At 40.8% G+C, this 17,082-nt stretch overlaps 1 protein-coding gene across 3 annotated transcripts in view; it reads right to left on the bottom strand.

Moving 5' to 3' along the window:
• Positions 1-17,082, bottom strand: part of RPN2 (ribophorin II) — a 50,698-nt gene that overhangs the window by 22,009 nt on the left and 11,607 nt on the right. For all 3 annotated transcript variants that reach the window (XM_045520961.2, XM_045520962.2, XM_010960758.3), the window contains exons 3-9: positions 15,239-15,334; positions 14,490-14,665; positions 10,223-10,298; positions 9,083-9,217; positions 6,808-6,984; positions 5,131-5,249; positions 4,047-4,152 (exon numbers count right to left, since the gene is read on the bottom strand). In XM_045520961.2, the coding sequence (XP_045376917.2) occupies positions 4,047-4,152; positions 5,131-5,249; positions 6,808-6,984; positions 9,083-9,217; positions 10,223-10,298; positions 14,490-14,665; positions 15,239-15,334 (885 nt within the window). The remainder of the gene's footprint in view (positions 1-4,046; positions 4,153-5,130; positions 5,250-6,807; positions 6,985-9,082; positions 9,218-10,222; positions 10,299-14,489; positions 14,666-15,238; positions 15,335-17,082) is intronic.

Genomic DNA, 17,082 nt, shown 5'->3' with positions numbered 1-17,082 from the left:
AAATTAGGCTTCACTGACATTCATTTCCGTGCATCGAAACAGCAACACTGAGGGACGCAATCTGATGCTTATAACTAAGGATCCAGAATACATACGGTTCCTAAAAATCTATAATAAAAAGACTAACAAACCAAAAGAAAAAGACAAAAGGTCCACAATTCACAAAAGAAACCTAAATGGCCAATAAACACAAGAAGAGATGCTCGATCTCACTAGTAACCAAAGAAAAACATTAACACAAGAAGATACCATTTCGTATCCATCCAGTAGATAATCAAAACTCCTAATACCAAATACTGGTAAGAATATGAAGAAAAGAACAATTTGGCAATACCTAATAAAGCTGGAAGATGAGCACACCCTACAACCCTGTAACTTCATTCTACATAAAGAAAATGTGCATAAGGAAATATGTACTAGAATGTTCACAGCACCACTGTTTACAATAGTGAAGATCTAAATGTCCAACAATAGGAAAATGAATAAGTCTGATTCATTTCTAAAAGGAAGACAATGTTATGAAAAATTATTCATATTTATGCATATAGCTCTAGTTCTACATGCATAAATATGGCTGTCATAAAATTAATATTGAATGAAAACAAGCAAATTGCAAGAGGCTACATACAGTATAACAGTGTATATATTTTGAGAAGATGCAACTCAATGTAATATATGTTTAAAAGTACATATGTAGCAGAAATATAAACGCTGACATGAGAACAATAAACCTCAAATCTGGGGAAAGAGGGAAGAAAAAGTGTTCAAGGAACATACAGAGTTTACATCCAACCTATAGGGTTTTATTTCTTACTAAAATAAAATAAAGGAAAAAAAATAGCAAAATGTTAGGATTTGAGGGAGCTGAGTGGCTGGTGGGTATATGATAATCATTGTATTATTCTCCATTCTTTTCTCTATATTCGAAATAGTCTATACTAAAAAAATAAAATAAAAATAAAACTCTATGGGAGCACAGATGAAGGAGCCACATTTGAACTAGACCTACAGGATGAAGAGTTCAACAAAGGAGGAGAAGAACATTCCCCATGGAAGAAACAAGAGAAGAAGTCCAAAGGCATGTGCATGTAAAGTGTATGTGAGGACCAGGATGCAGTCAAGAGCAGCTAGAGCTGAGGGGATGGGGATTCACCCACAATGAAGGATGTGCACGTGCCTTATAGAGGACCATCTAAGGCCACAAAAAGGAGTCTCGACCTCACTCATAGTCAAGAGGGGAACAAAGAAATGTTTAACCAGAGGAATAATGTGATTTTATCATGCTAGTGGTGCTTATGGAAAACTAACTGGAAGGGGCAGAGACTGAAGACAATGAAGCTAGTTAGATACAACCTACCTACCTACTTGGGATCCATCCAAGTGGGAAAACTGGGACCGGAGAACAAAGGACTCATGCAAAGGACATTCAAAGATGGAATCAACAGGACTTGGTGACTGACCAGAAGTCAGAAATGGAAAGGAAGGAAGAGGTTAAGAATGGCTGTGATGTTGGGTAAGGCACTTAAACTGGACATGTTGTTATCAAGATTGTACAGGTAGAAGGAAAGAGGTTTCACGCAAAACAAACAAACAAAAAGCAAACCTAAAATCAAAGTTTGCCATTCAAGGTGTTGAGTTGCAAATAAGGCCTCTTAATGAAAGAAACTAAAACAGAAAGAATCTAGATTTTAAAGATTCAAGATACACACTACAATAGTTTCTATCCAAATTTTGTGTTAATAAATGGACTAGGATCAGATGTCTCCTGCCCAAAAAGGTCAGACATGAAGTAGAGAAAAGGCAGAGAGACTCGAGTTCCAGAAAATAGCTTCCTTTCTGCCAAACTTTAAATTTAAGTGTTTAATATACCTGTGTTAAATAATGCCCCGCTTTTGAAAAGGTCAAACCTTCTAGCTGCCTTGTCTTTTCATTAAAAGAGAGTGTCATAGAAGCCAACCTGAGGAGCACTCCAAAGGCCAAATCTGGAATAACATGAGGGGAAAAAAGTGATGACAATAGCGGATTATGAACTATAGAGTAAAATAAATATCCATGAGTCCGAAGTGTTATAAATAATTGAATAAGTAAATGAAGGGGTGGGGGAGACAGCTTTTACTTACAGTAGAATTCCAATTAATAAACATAGAAGGAATAAAAGAGAAAAATCACCTTTTTTGCAAATTAACAATTCTTACAGGCAAGATCATCAGGGTTATTTGCAGAGTCTCAAAGCATTACTCTCCCGGACATTTAATTACAAAGCAGAAGAACAGCAACTTTACAATGGAGAAACCTAGCAGACGCCACCTTAACCAAGTGACCGAGTTTAACATCACTAGCAATGAGACATATCAACATCATTTACTTCCTAACAGGATGCACTGAGAAGGGCAGAGCATCACTTTTGGAGTATTCTTGCAAAAAAAAAAAAAAAAAATGCATGACGTGAATTTAATTATGAGGAAACATCAGACAAATCCAAAGTGAGGGACAATCTACAAACTAACTGGCCAGTACTCTTCAAAAGAATCAAGCTCACAGAAGACAAACTATTCTGAACTGGAGGAGGCTAAAGGCGCGTGACAACTAAAGGAATATGCAATCCCCAGGTTGAATCCTGGACCAGAAAAGGGACATCAGGAAGATAACTAGTGGAATTTGAATTAAGTCTATATAGATTAGTTAATCATACTGTATCATTGTTAACTGGCTCATATTGATAGTTGTATTAGAGTTATATGAGATGTTAACATTTGGGAAAGCTGGGTGAAGGGTATATAGGAATTCTTCACACTATTTTTGTAACTTAAGATTTAAATTATTTCAAAATGAAAAAGCTCCGTTAAAAAAGAAAAGTGAGTGGAAAATGACATCTGGATAGTGAAGACAATAGCTGTCACAAATAGCATGTATTTAATTATTCAGGAAAGGCACAGTACCACTTTAAGGTCCCCTGACCCAACAGAATGCATGACAGGGTGGTCACGTAGATGGAACAAAGACATGGTGGCAGAAATATTGAGAAATGACAGCCGAAAGGAGAAAGTAACATTATAAAAGGCCAGCGGCTGGAGCCGCACGCAGCTCTGCAGCCTCTAAGCAAGCTCAGTGTTCCCAGGGCACGCTGACTAAACTGGTGTTGTACAGGGGATCCACCCAAGCACAGATAGGCCGGATGATCTCAGACAAGTTACTCTACCCCTCCGAGCCTCATCTATGAAATGAAGAGAACTCCACACATCTGCTAAGGTTGCTGTAAGAATAAAATAAGCAAAAGCACACAGAACTGTAATTCTCATGTCATAGGCATTCAATAAAGGCTTCATACTGATGATCCTAAGCCAGAACAAGAAGAGGTTAAATCATATCCCATTGTTTAAGAAAGTGTAATTCATCTTAAATAAACTTCTACCCAAAAAGGTTAAAATGAAAACCACAGTGCCTGAAGGGGTAAACTTCAATTAGCCGGGAAAACCACTAATGTGAATTATCTCATTCCCACAAAGCATCAGATAAATGAGGCACAGCTTTCCATCCTGAAAACCACTTGGATCTTCAACACAACTAGAGTCAGCTACACATCTGAAACACAGTTCATTATGAAAGATTGCCAATTTTCTTTTGTACCTTACCCAGATAGCCTCACTGGTGCTATAGGTCACTTGATGCTTCTGGTCCCCTAACTAGCATCAAGCACTTTTCTAAATCTATCAAGGCCGACCACAGAAAACATCTTAAGAATATTTATACCTCAGTGGAATTATGGGTGGTTTTTATTTTTTCTACTTTTCAAAGTTTGTGTAAAATAGCGATGCTAAATTTTAATGGCAAATGAATAATTTACAAATAAAAGAAAACTCGCTACATTCAAGTTCTTGGCTAAGCCTGTCAAACAGCATAGCTCAAACCGACTATTCTCTTATCATAGTCACATTAACTTGGTTGTAAGTGAAGTCAATATCCCAGATGGTTAATGCTGTGTGCCTATTTGGTCATTTCCTTGGGTATATTAACATGGCAACGGGGATGATAAGAAAAGCACTAACCTCTACAGTATTTGCAATGTAACGGCTGTCACCTTCTACTTTGACAGAGAAGTCATAATAACCACTGGAAAACTTGACATTCACGAAGTTGAGCTCAAAAACATCCCTGTGAAGAATGACAACAGAGTTAGCAAGAATTCACATAGGAAAGTCATAGATGTAACTAAGTTACAGGCTACAAAGTGAGGCATTCCATGAGACAGTTCAGGGCTACACCACTTCACTTTTCCACTTCCCACTCACCTTGGGCCACCTCCTGCTCAATCACAGATTATAATGAGGGGCAAACTTCAAAACGATCTAAAATGACCTCCTCCTTTAAGTCTCCAAAATCTTCTTTATCATTTTCTCCCCACTCTCAGCTCCTAAAAACCCCACCTCCTTTGGGTAAGCCTTCCACAATTAAATGCAAATAGGTAAGTCTACAGTGTGATACCAATTATGTTAAAAAAAAAAAAAAAGAATAGAAATGTTCAAATTGGTGTAGAGTAGTACAATTGTAGGTAATTTTCTGTATTATTTCTACTTTGTGTGCTTTGTAAATTACATAAAAAAGGCATATCTCACTTTTAATTTAATTTTAAAATACTAATAATTTTTACTTTAAAGGGGAAAAAAGGTAGAGAATTCTTAACTCTAACTACATAGCAAAATCCCCAATGTCGTTTACCATTCCACTGATCATTCCTAAAAATGATTTTGCTTTTTAATTTCACATATTTCCTATGTATCTTTAAGACTATCTAACAAACACATTTTCTCTCTAAAACTCAAAAGTTCCCAATCTCATTAACTTACTAATTTAGTACTTACCAAAGTTCCACATAAAAATTGACCCTTAATTTTAAAAAAAAATTTACATAACCATAATATGCAGTCATTAAAGATAAGACTGTAGAAGAATATTAATCCTATGGGGGAAATTTTCCTGACATACTGTTACGGATAAAGCATAATCCTAAATTTAGGGAAATTTGATTTTATCATCTTGGTAATAACCACATTAATCTGGGTTATGCTGGCTGCAGGATAACTTCCCAATACAAATATATTGGTGCCCTGCAGAGCTCTGCTCAAAACTTACCCTACAGGGGTGAAAGACGTTTTCTGGAGGACGGTGGCTCTAGAAGCAACGGATTTAGCATGTTCTAGCTTAACAGTGGCCTGAGTCAGAGGCTGGGACAGAACGTTGGTGACCTGCAACTGGAAATACATTTTAAAATTATCTGTAGCAACAAAGGCTGAGGGAACACAAAATTTTGCTTCTAGGGTGCTTTCCCCACGGGGATCGTGCTCTGCAGGGGAAGAACCATCTCAGTTCAGGAAATCGTCGCTGACCTCTGGTCTACTATCCATCAGGGATCAAATACCGGAAAATACAGCTAGGCTGGGACTAGGGTAGGTTATGGGATGTTAGAGGTGGGGAAGATCTTAAAGGTGATTTTATTCAATGATTTCATTTTTCACATAAGCAAACCAGAGACCAGGGAAAGAAAATGACCGGCCCCAGATCACACAGCTAATGCTTCCTTCTTTCTGATCGCCTGAATGATCCACTCTACTAGTCGACTAATGTGTCTTAAAAAAAAAAAATTATTAGCAAGAAAATTACTTTAGGAAGGTATGGGCAATGGGAAATCTGAAGAAATGTAGATAATATTACTAACTTTTATTTGTTGAAAGTCAATTTTGCCAAATACCAGGCCAGGCCTTTTATATACATATATATATATATATATATATATATATATATATATATATATATATATATATATTCTCTCACCGACTGTCTGGGACAGAGAATAATCTTTCTTTTACAGATGAAGAAACTGAGGCCATGAGAGGTTACGGGACTGCCAAAGGCCACATGGTTAAGGACTCAAGCCCAGACCTACTTAGCTTCAAAAGGTAGTATTTTTCCCCTTACTCATGGTAAACTATGGTAATCAGGTTAGTTCTCCCCGCCAGTCTTTGCTGAGGGGATGTGACTTGTAAGTAGGGAGAGAAGAGGCAAATCTGGAGCACAGGGCACTTCTTCAGGAGAATATGTGTAGGGCCCTCCAAAATAGAACTGATGGGATGGATGGGGCTGTCCTGTGTGGAACCCGCATGTTTAGACATCAATAAAATGCTAACTTCTCATAAAGATTTTAACTTACCACTGGTTTCCAAACAATAGCAACAAATGCCTCATTTGAATGGAAAACTCTAAGCATGTGCATTTTGCTCTGTTCAAAGAGTTAACACACAAAAACAGTCTTGCTTACTGCTGAGTGAGAGGGAGGGCTATGCTCTGAAGAGGAAGAAAGGTACGCTGACAGTTCCAAGGAAGAAGAGATCTGACAATTGACTTTAACAACTGTAACTACCAGAATTTCTTGGGAATTTAAAAAGCTGTTTTAATGTATTTAGAAAGTTCAGGTACTGGAAAATACATTTTAGAATAAGACTTCTCTGTACCTCTGGACTTATGAATCCAGAGATGCAATTTTCTTGCACTTAATCTTTTGAAAGTCTTACTATTTAGATTACTCTAGAAAAAAAAGCGGGGGGAGGTTTGGGAGAGATTTGAAGGGTTCTGTGACTAGTTCCCCCAGTGGCCATCCCCATTTCCAGGCAAAAGGAAATGAGCCTTGCTCTTCATTTTAAGGGTCTGTTCTCATGGGGGTTACAACGGGCTGTGTACCAATCTTTGGATTTCCGGAAGCCTTACGCTGGAAATGGCAATCAGAACAGCACATCTGGGGCACGAGTGTCATACCCGAAGGATAGCCTGTTCGTGAGTGTCGGAAGGCGAACCTTCGGGCACAACCACAACGGGCACATGGTAGTGATTCTGGGACAGGGCGGCGGCGGCAGAGGCCACACTGAAGGCTTCTGAGAGTGACTCAAAGTTCTTCTTGCTAAAGATGGCATTCATTAGCTGGATGACCTGATCCTGAAAGAAAAGGGAAACGCAGCTCCGTCAGGAAGATGGGACAGCCACCCCTTCCTCCCTACCTGGCTCAGGTCATTCCTTATCTGTTTCCAGGTGTTCACATGGAAGGTCTTTGAACATTAATCCAAAATAGTAGGGTTGGGGGAAGCAAATAATCTGCATTTGAGCTTAAAACTGGACTGTGGTTGGTTTTTCCCCATTCTCTGGTACAAAGTGAAATTTATGCATTTATCTGTCAATGATTTATGGATGCTTACTATACAAATACAAAGTACTTCTAATTACTGAGATATGAAAGTATATTATAAAATACCTGTAACGCTACCCATCTGTTCAATGCCTATACATGGCAGGCACTGTGACAGGTACTTTACGTGCATTAACTCAAATCTTGACAGAAGTCCTGAAAAGACTGATATTTCAATCTTTTCCAAATAAAGAAACTGAGGCAAGGTTAAGTAACCCCTACAAGTTAAAACAGAAAGGGAAAAAAAAAAAAAAAAAAGTAAGACCAAAACTTGTATGCAGGTCTGTCTGGCTCCAAAGTCCTTCCACAATAGAATATATCCTTTCCTGACTCCCCTTACCCTCCCAGCTAAGCTACTTTCCTTCCCAACCCACCACTAAGCAGCATGCTGGGCCTAAGTTGGTATTTACAAGACCAAACTTTATAGCCAAAATGTACATTAGAAAAAAACTAAAATAACTCTCCATTAGGAGGTAATGGGCTGCTTAAAGGAAAAAACTGAAAGCAATTTTTTAAAAAAGCAGAACCTAAAAGCATTATTAAAATTCTAGAGGCTGTTTGCTTAAGAGGAAACATTTTCCACTTCAGTTTTGTTTTTTAAAATCTACCATCTAACAAAAGAGCCCTCTTGTTCCCGACAGTGTTATTCACAGTCGACATGAAATAATTTTCTTTAATTGTACCAATTACATTTTCCAACACTAAGCTGTTGACATGTTAAAATGGATGACTGTTCACCAGAACGGTTATGTCAAAAGCAGTGACAGCAAAATTATTCCAGTTAAATACCTAGTTAGTAGAAGCTTGGGAATAAAGCAAGAAAAAGTTTAAGTTGTGCATGTAGAATGTCACCAATTCATCTACTGTACCATGTATAAGAGAATCCCTAAATGATTTGCATCATAAGACCCACATGCCTGCTCTTTGACCCATAACAGAAATTTAAATAGAGTGTGGTATCTCTAGACCTCCCACACTTAAGATAAAGGAACAGATAACATAAAAATGCCAATACGTGAATAAATTAGTAGATTGTATCCTCCAGGGAAAATAAGAAATTAATTCAAATTACTCAAGGCAGGTAATTATTTATAGTTTACGTGAAACTCAGCATAGAACTCACAATGCATTGATAATACATAAAAGAAGTGAAAGTTCTATTCTGGAACCCAAATCTCTCCTCCTAAAATTAAAACTGCAGCAGCTTGTATTTTAGATCAAAGGTTGGTAACCTTCTCCCAAACAAGGGGTATAAAGAGGGTCCTACTCAAAAGACTTCCCACACACATTTCAACTAAAAGTTCTTTCAGGTTAACAAGCTCCTCTTGAAAAGAAAAAGAAGAAAAGAATGAACTCTTGGTAGATGTCTGGTGGACACACATGCCTCTCAGTGAACTATGTCAGTCTGTACAGAGCAGCTCTGCTTTAGCCATTGCTGAGGATCGGGGAGAGAGGGGAGCACAGGCAATTGTGAAGTGCAGGGCACTTCTCAAGAGAAAAAGGATTTGCACGGGCCACCAACATGGAAAGCATTCATGAGACAAGCAGCAAGGAGAAGCAAGGAGAAAAGGGAGGTCAGCGAGAGTAATGCACCTGGCCTCAGACCACTACCTCACAGCCTGTCTCTACCTCATTTAAAGCAAGTGAAACAATTTGTTTACTTGCCCATCCCACTGACAGCCAGTTTTTCAAGAACAGGCTTTATATCTTTCTGTTTCTCATTCTCAGTGCCTAAGCCAAGACACCCTAAAGCTAACTGAACAACCCTCTCTGAAGAAAAGCTATCCCTGGCAGATAAAGTCAACTATGCCTTTGGGTTCCATGCCCAAGAACTGCAGCATAGACAGGCACCTCCTTAATGGACGGTTCAGTCCCCACGTGGTCCATGAGCTTGTAGGTGGCAGCCACAAATAACGCCGTTGTCTCCAGCCCTTCTTCAAACTGCAGGTACACACCTCCCAGTTCATCCAGGCGAGCAACAAGGTCCTGTCACAACAAAATGGAGGCAGGTTGGAAGTCAAGTGACAACAGAAATGAGACATACAAACCACTGTCATCCCAGTGCAGACACGGCTTTCAGAAATCTCCCTCCAAATCTGTGGACCACCTGAGTCACTTAGTACTTTCTCAAAAAAATGTGCTCAGGCAGACTACAGTGTATCACACAGGCATCTGAAGAGAACACATCTTCTGCAGCTCGGGGAGTGCTCCTCCCCTGACCCCTTGTACTCAAGTCCAAGCCCAGGAGTCGTGGCACCGAAGGCACCAACTGCTCTGGGCAGAAGGCCAGTGGGCCAGGCTGCGCTGCACCCAGGAAGCACCGTGACACAGATGAATGTTCTGGCCATCCATCTGGATACAGCCTAGAAAGCAGAGCACTTCTCTTTCTTACTCAGTGCTCTCAAGGATGAAGAGACATAAGCTCTCCCGGACAACGTGATATGGCAGCTCACCTGCCTGCAGGGCCACCCAGTGATGACAGCTGGGACTGCCCGTCATCACGGGCTACGTGGTCCTGGAGAGGAGTCTCTGAACAGCAGGAGGTCCAGGCAAAGGAAAGGACGGAGTAACAACAAAAACCACAGCGACCACTGCTGAGCACCTATTACATACTAGGCACTTTACTTCACTTGTTCCTAACCACCACAGGGCAAGGAAATGGAGGCTCAGAGATGAATAATTTGCTGGAGATTACACAGTAGTAAGAAGTAGAAAAAACTGTTTGAATTTCAGGTTTGTTAGGCTCTAAAACCAGTGGACTACAAGACTGTACCTACAAGAGGCTGAAGCAGTTTGCTGTCTAGTTGATGGTATAACTATACTAGCCTAACAAATATTCCCTAGGAAATGGTACAACACACCAAAGCGTGCCATGGATGCGGAAAGAAATGTCACTGCCCGTAACAAACCACTCACACCCATCTGTGAGACTCCTCTAAAGGGTGTCAAAGACAAGAGCTGGGAAATTCACTTGGCAAAATAAATTCGCACCTCAATCTCCTCCACGATGCTCCTCAGGTCAGCCTGCTGGGACAGGTAGGACGCCGTCTGCAGAGCCTGGACCGTCCTGGAAGGGAGAGAGTAGGATCCCAGTGAATGGCAAGTCTCCTTTTCCTCTAGCTGTAGTCAACCTTCCTGCGTCAGGATGCCTTCCCAGATAGCCCGCTCTTGTTCTTTAGAAGTGTAAGACAGTCCTGGCCCTGAGGGAGCTTATTTATAATCTACCTGAGGAAGAGGCAACAAAGGCCACTATAGCTGGAGAGAAGGCATTCTGGACAACAGGATCCGAAAGACTAGGGGTGGAGAAGAGAGGGTGCACCTGTTCGCCCTCCTCTGAAATCTGTTTTGTTCCAATGGCATCACGTGCAGACCACTAGACTAAGACAAATTAGATTTAGAAGAGATATGCTCTTAGGAGAACAGGATTCAATGTGACCGAGGTGTATCTGGCATCCCCATGTTGTACGAGGCACTGTGCCAGGCAGAGGTTGGCGGCTTGTAAATTTTTAACTTTTCTTATTCCAAGACCAAAGAAATACTGTGGAATCTACATATGTAGATTGTTGGGTAGAATCTGGAGCAACCTTTCTGAAACCAGACTGATGCAGTATGAACAAGAAGCATTCGGTAAACGCATGTTGAGAGGCTAACGCTTGCGCTGTCGTCATCCTGCTGGGAGACCTGAAAGCCGCTCATCCTTTAGGCATTAAATAAGATGAAAGGAATAAAACATTTGGTTCTCAAACCAAAATCTATTCTCTTGTTCTTTTCCTACCATGTATTTCTGATTATAAAAATACATATTTGTTAAAAATTCAAATAATTACTAAAGAAGAAAGTTAAAATTCCTATAACACCCACTCCTAAAAGATAATCATTTTCCTATTTATTTTGAACTTAATAGATTGTATATATCTTTCCAAACGAGTACATATAAATGTATTTCATTCTTATTAACAATGACATACTATTGCACTGCTTAGATGAACCGTAATTTACTCATTTACTCTCTAAATGGAGAACATTTGTTTCACTAGGTCATACAATGCCATAAATCATAACCCTTATTCATAGTTGTACATGGATATACATTTTTTAACTTATTGAAGTGAAATTCACATAAAAATCACCATTTGGAAGGGAACAATTCAGTGGCATTTGTTGTATTTCACAATGTTATGCAATTACCACCCCTATCTAGTCCCAAAACATTCCTATCAGTTTAAAATAGAACCCCATACACATGAAGCAGTTTCTTTTCATTTCCCCCTCCCTCCACTGCTGGCAACCTGTGTTCTGTCTCTATGAATCTACCTATTCGGGATATTTTACATAAATGGAATCATATAAATGTGACCCTTTGTGTCTAGTTTCTTTCACTTAGCATAACGTTTCCAGGGCTCATTCATTTTGTAATATGTATCAGTACTTCATTTCTTTTTATGGTTTATTGATGTATTTTTACCCACTTATGACTGTATTTCTGTAAGATAAACTTTTTAAGGTGGAATATAATAGGTATGTCCACCTAAGAGTTTTTATTAGGTTCTATTCTCTTAAAGTGCATAACTTGGAAAATATAAATGGTGCTTTTCAGGGTGGAAGGGAAAAGGCTGAGGCCCCCTAGTGGTTAAGATGACGCTGCTCAACCCTGGAAAGGTTTGCTAATTCCCGAGATGACCAGGCCTTTGTGTAAAACCACCATTTATCAAGTCAACGTGTTGGGGAAGGTAGAGAATTTGTCTGCTTTCATCTCAATCATAATAATTTAGATTCCCTCTGTGGAAAACTAATTCCATTAAGATGGCAAGTGGAAAACAGAGGAGTCACAATTCACAGAGAGGCAAGCCTCAGAGTATTCAGTGACCCCTCTGGGATGCTCGTTGTTATAATGCAGTTGAGAAAATGAAACCTGAATTTTCAAATAAGATAAAAACCCCACATCTGTCCATGACAAATGCTGAGCCCAGGAAAGGCTGCTGAGACAGCCTAGAAAGAACTTTTCAATTGTGATATTATTCTTCTCTTCTTTGGAATGAGTGAGCGTCATGCTGGTAACAACCTCAGAAGTTTTTAGAATGAAGTTAATACACTTAGCTTTTGAAAAGTTTTGTCACTGGCTTTAATGACTTAGTCCCCAGTCAGCAATTTCCCCCGCTCTGGAGCACTATATTCAAACACTGATAAAGCAGATCCTGTCTTGCTGATTTATAGCAGATGATTCAAGGAAATTGGTTTATGAGAGACCACAAGAGCATCTTTTCAGACGGTTCATTCAAACCTACAAATTTTCTTTTTCCATTCTATACAAGTTTATGAACACTCATCTCCTAGAATAAGCCCAGTTAAATGTATAAGGCCCACTTAGAAGAGTTCTGACTTATATGAGATGTCCTTAAACAGTGCAAATTAGTAGTAATAATGTGTAGGGCATCCTGCCAGTTTGATCTTCACAATAATCCTGTGAGACAGATACCATTCTCCCTGTTTTACATATGGAAACACTAAGGTTTAGGGAGGTTAAACAGTCAGCTCATGGTCCCAGAGGTATTAAATAGCGTCTGGAACTGAACACAGTTCTCTCTGATCTCGAGCGTGTGCTCTTTCTACCTGAAACTTTTTCCAAGAGAATAGACTAGAAACACAAAAGTATAGTTGCAGGCTTTATTAACTCTTTCTTGGGCACCTACTATGTGCCAGGCTCTCTGGGCACTATAAATAAAGAAGCTTACAATCTAATACAGAAAAAACTACAATACAACCAAGGAAATAACCAGCTCCCTAAGAAAGGGACCTGAGAGGGAAATGCTCTAGAGGAGCAAGAACTCCCACTAAGAACCAGGCACTGCACTGGGCTCATTGCATGGATTATTTTAGTTAATCCTGACATTTGTTCCAGGATGTAAGGATTACCAGCCTCATTTTATAGATGAGGCTCAGAGAGGTTAGCAACTTGCCCAAAGCCCCACAGCAAAGAAGAGCTGGAGTTCAAACCCAAGTCTAACTGACTCCAAAATAGGTGTACTTTCTTTGCACTTCTTCCTGTTCTAGGGTTTAGAGGAGGGAGATTTTCCTTTTTGCTTAGAGGGAAATGGAAAGATTTTTCTGTAGAAGGTGGCATCAGAGTGAGGCACTGACAGTGATTTCATGACATGAGATATGGTGATTAGAGAAGCATTCCACAAGGGATTATGAAAAGAGATCAAAGTAATGTGACCTGAAACCAGAAGACCACAAGGGCCAAACACTGGGTAAAGTGTGCATAAAATGTCCTTCCTGGGAAAAGCATCAGCCCCAAAGTCACTGATTACTGACCACGTGAATATGAGGAGGGTGTGAGAGTAACAGAGAGAACATTAAATGACTGTGAACCCTGCCCCTGACAAAGCTTCAAGTTTAGAAACATTCTGGTTCTCAGCAAAAACAAAAAGCAAACAAAACTGTGGGAAACCACTGAACTATTCTTCAGCAGGGAATCGGTGTCACTAATATCTTCCTGAAAAATGAACAGGAGTCCAGGTGCTCTGATTTCTTTCAGGGTTGCAGTTAAATGGGGGACACATAGAAAAGAAAGAATATATATACTAGGTTAAACAAGGAATTTCAGTATTAAAGAAAAAACTATAAACTACATATACTGTTACTTTTAAGTTTAGTAAACATCCTTAAGTCAGTTACAACATTTAAATTTGCAATAAATAGGAAAGTTGCTCAGCATTCCTTCCTATAGGGTGCTTCTCCTCCACCCGGGCCTTCTATAGAAAAGCAGGCTCTGAGTCCTTTAACAGGTTCCCCCTCTGAGCACCTCCTTCTCCCACCCGGTGCTGTCTCGCACACCTCCAAGGGGCCCCGGGAGCCCTCCTCCAGTGCAGAGCCTCCACTGCCAGCATCCCACTGGGGCCTGGCCAAGCCTCAGTAAGAGATGCACGTGGCTCCTGGGCCTCACTCTCCCTGGTGACTCCTACCCTGGCTTTAGTCCCTAACCTCAAAAGGCAACCGTGTCCCTACGTGGCAGTGTGTTTATGTTCTCACTCAGTCTTCACCTTGTGCCTGAGCAGCTTGAGGAAGACCATGTCTAGGTGAGCTGCACGGGACAGGGACCTTACCAGCCTTAGTACAAGATGACGTCTGCAGCGCCAGCAGAGCACCTGGCACAGAGCACGTGCCCAGAAAATACCTGCGGAACCGACGGCTGAAGCCTCTGAGGACAGCAGCCGAAGCAAACGAAGGCTGAGAAGCACTCGAGGTGGTGACTTACGCTAGCACAGTCTCCTCTTTGCTGAGGCGGGCGGTGAGGGCGCTGAGAGCTTCTTGGGAAGCCAAGGGAAGGCCAAAGCCACTCAGGGCTGCAACTGCATGGTAGATTTGGGCAACAGATGAGTCTTCACTGACAGCTGCCAGAAGCAGATCTTTGGTCTCATTTGAAACAGAGATCTAAGAAAGGATTGGCAGGCACAGAGTTCAGAACAGGTGCTAGCAGTCTGTGGCAGGCACGCCAAAGAGGGCATGAAGGGCGACTGCCAAAGTCACACCACCCACCTGGGACGTCATCACCACCACCCCTCCACCCCGCCCCTGACTCCTCAGACACCAGAATTAAATGTCTGTAAAACCCCAGCACTACACTTTCGGGAAGATTCTGGCAAGTCACTTGTCTACTGATATGGTTCCCCTATGTTCAAAAAAATGGATTTCTGGAAATCTCGTGTGGGGGCATCCTTTCTTTGCTTTAAACATTTTTAAATGTTAAAGGGAGACAGAAAGAAAAACCAAGAGAAGAGAAGGCAACTACAGGAAAAAGTTATCTAAAATCCACGAAAAGTGAAAACTTGGGAAAAAAAATGAACTCCATTTCCTTAAGAAAAGAAACAAAATCACAAGAATGGAGTTCTGACCTACACAAATGGATCCTCATTGTTAAAAAAATAATCATCTGACATGACCCTCTTTCTTTAAAAATACAGTTTACAGTTGAAAGCAAAAGTAAGTGTAAAAAGCCGGACTCACCTCGCACCCTGAGAGGGCCTGGCTGGACTGGGCAGCGTAGAAAAGGGAATCCACGTTGCTGGGATCAAGGTTTGACTTAATGAAGGTGCAAGCTTTCTAAATGGGGGAAAGTCCATGATAAGTGTTGATACACACAGTGATTGGGGAAAGTGTACATGGTTTTTGGATGACAAATAAAATACCAAGCAATCTATGATGGCTTAAAGTCTGAGCTACAAGAGATTTCATTTTTCAAGCAGTTATTTTCCACAGGACACTGTACTGCCCCAAATGTTAACTTCAGAGAAAGAGCACCAAACCTGAAGGCACTCTAGTCCTTCTGAACCTGGAAAGGAAGAAGAGACACCACTTCCACCAATCACCTTCTCTGGCCATGACCTGTGCGGGGTGTTTATGATGCTTTTCGTTTTAAAGAACACAAGGGCCCTGTGGTAGATATCATCATCCTCCTTTAACAGAGAAATTGAGGCTTGGAGTTTGTAAGTAACTTAATGAAAGTGAAAAAGCTAATAAATGGCAGTGTCTCCTCTGATGCTGTTTGTACTGAGGTCTCCTCTGAGATGTCTCCAAAGCTAAGTCAGGTTCAACACATCTACAATGAGCTAGAAACCTATTTCTTCACCTGGACTTTCCGGCTCACGTACGGGTATCACCGTGCACCTAACTACCTAGAAAAGAAACCTCAGTCATCTTTGACCTTTCCCTCATCCTCCAAGCCTATGGAGCTGATCTCCTTTTAGGTCCTCAAACCCAATCCCGGCCCCCTGGCTCCTCCCCTTGCTTATTTCAGGCCCCTGCTGTTTCTCAGGTAGATTGTTATACTCATCTCCTAAGCGGTCTCAAGCCCTGCAATCCATTCTGCGTCCTCCTTCAAGAGCAATCTCTATAAAATACAAATGTAACCATCTTACTCAGGTATTAACACCCTTGGGTGGTTCCTTATTTTCAGAACAAGATCCAAAGTTTCTGATCTGGCAAAAATGCCCCCATGACTGACCCTCACTTCTGTGCCAGCTTCATCATCACAGTCCCACCTCCAATTCCAAAATCTTACCCTCCAGCCCACTGCAACTCTCCAGATACACCACACTCTTGCCATTTATGTTTTTGACTCTGCCATCCCCCCTTCCAGGACCACCTTTCCCTCGTCCTTTTTGTCTGCTGAACCAAGTCCTATCTTCATCTCTGCTCAGATGTCACTTCCTCCAGAGAATCTTTGTTGACGTCCATCCCAGGATAGGCCAGCTGCCCTCCCTCCCAAAAGCGCTCCCTCAAAGCACTTACCACACTGCACTAACTACCTCCACCAGGGACTAGTTACTTGAGAGCACAGACTTGGATGAATTACCATCACAGTGCCTGGCACAGAGTGGGCACATAAGAAAATCCATGCTATTCTTACTATATCAAGAAATATCACTTAGTAGCTAGTTATATCACTAAATACTTTGGTTGAGGTAACACAGAATTCAGCTATTCAAGATTAGATGGTGGGGGGAGGGTATAGCTCAGTGATAGAGCGCGTGCTTAGCGTGCACAAGGTCCTGGGTTCAATCCCCAGTACCTCTGTTAAAAATAAATAAACCTAATTACCCCCCCTAAAACCCAAAGAATTCTTTAAATGTGCAAAATTAATAAGTCAGCTCAAAAAAATTACACAAATTACAAATCAGTTAATTAATTAAACAGTAACAATAACAGTTGAAAGTGGTACTTCCCAGTAGGACAAGGTGGCCATGGGATGGATTGTTGCTTCTCACTAATAGCTGTTCTGTATTACCTGATAATTTACCGTGTGCATATGCTACTTCAACCAAAAAACTTTTGTTTTTAATTTTATGAAT

The sequence above is a fragment of the Camelus bactrianus genome, chromosome 19, assembly GCF_048773025.1.
Source record: "Camelus bactrianus isolate YW-2024 breed Bactrian camel chromosome 19, ASM4877302v1, whole genome shotgun sequence".
Classification (NCBI taxonomy): domain Eukaryota; kingdom Metazoa; phylum Chordata; class Mammalia; order Artiodactyla; family Camelidae; genus Camelus; species Camelus bactrianus.
Note: the sequence above shows the minus strand (reverse complement) of the source record. Positions and strands in the feature narration are given on the sequence as shown.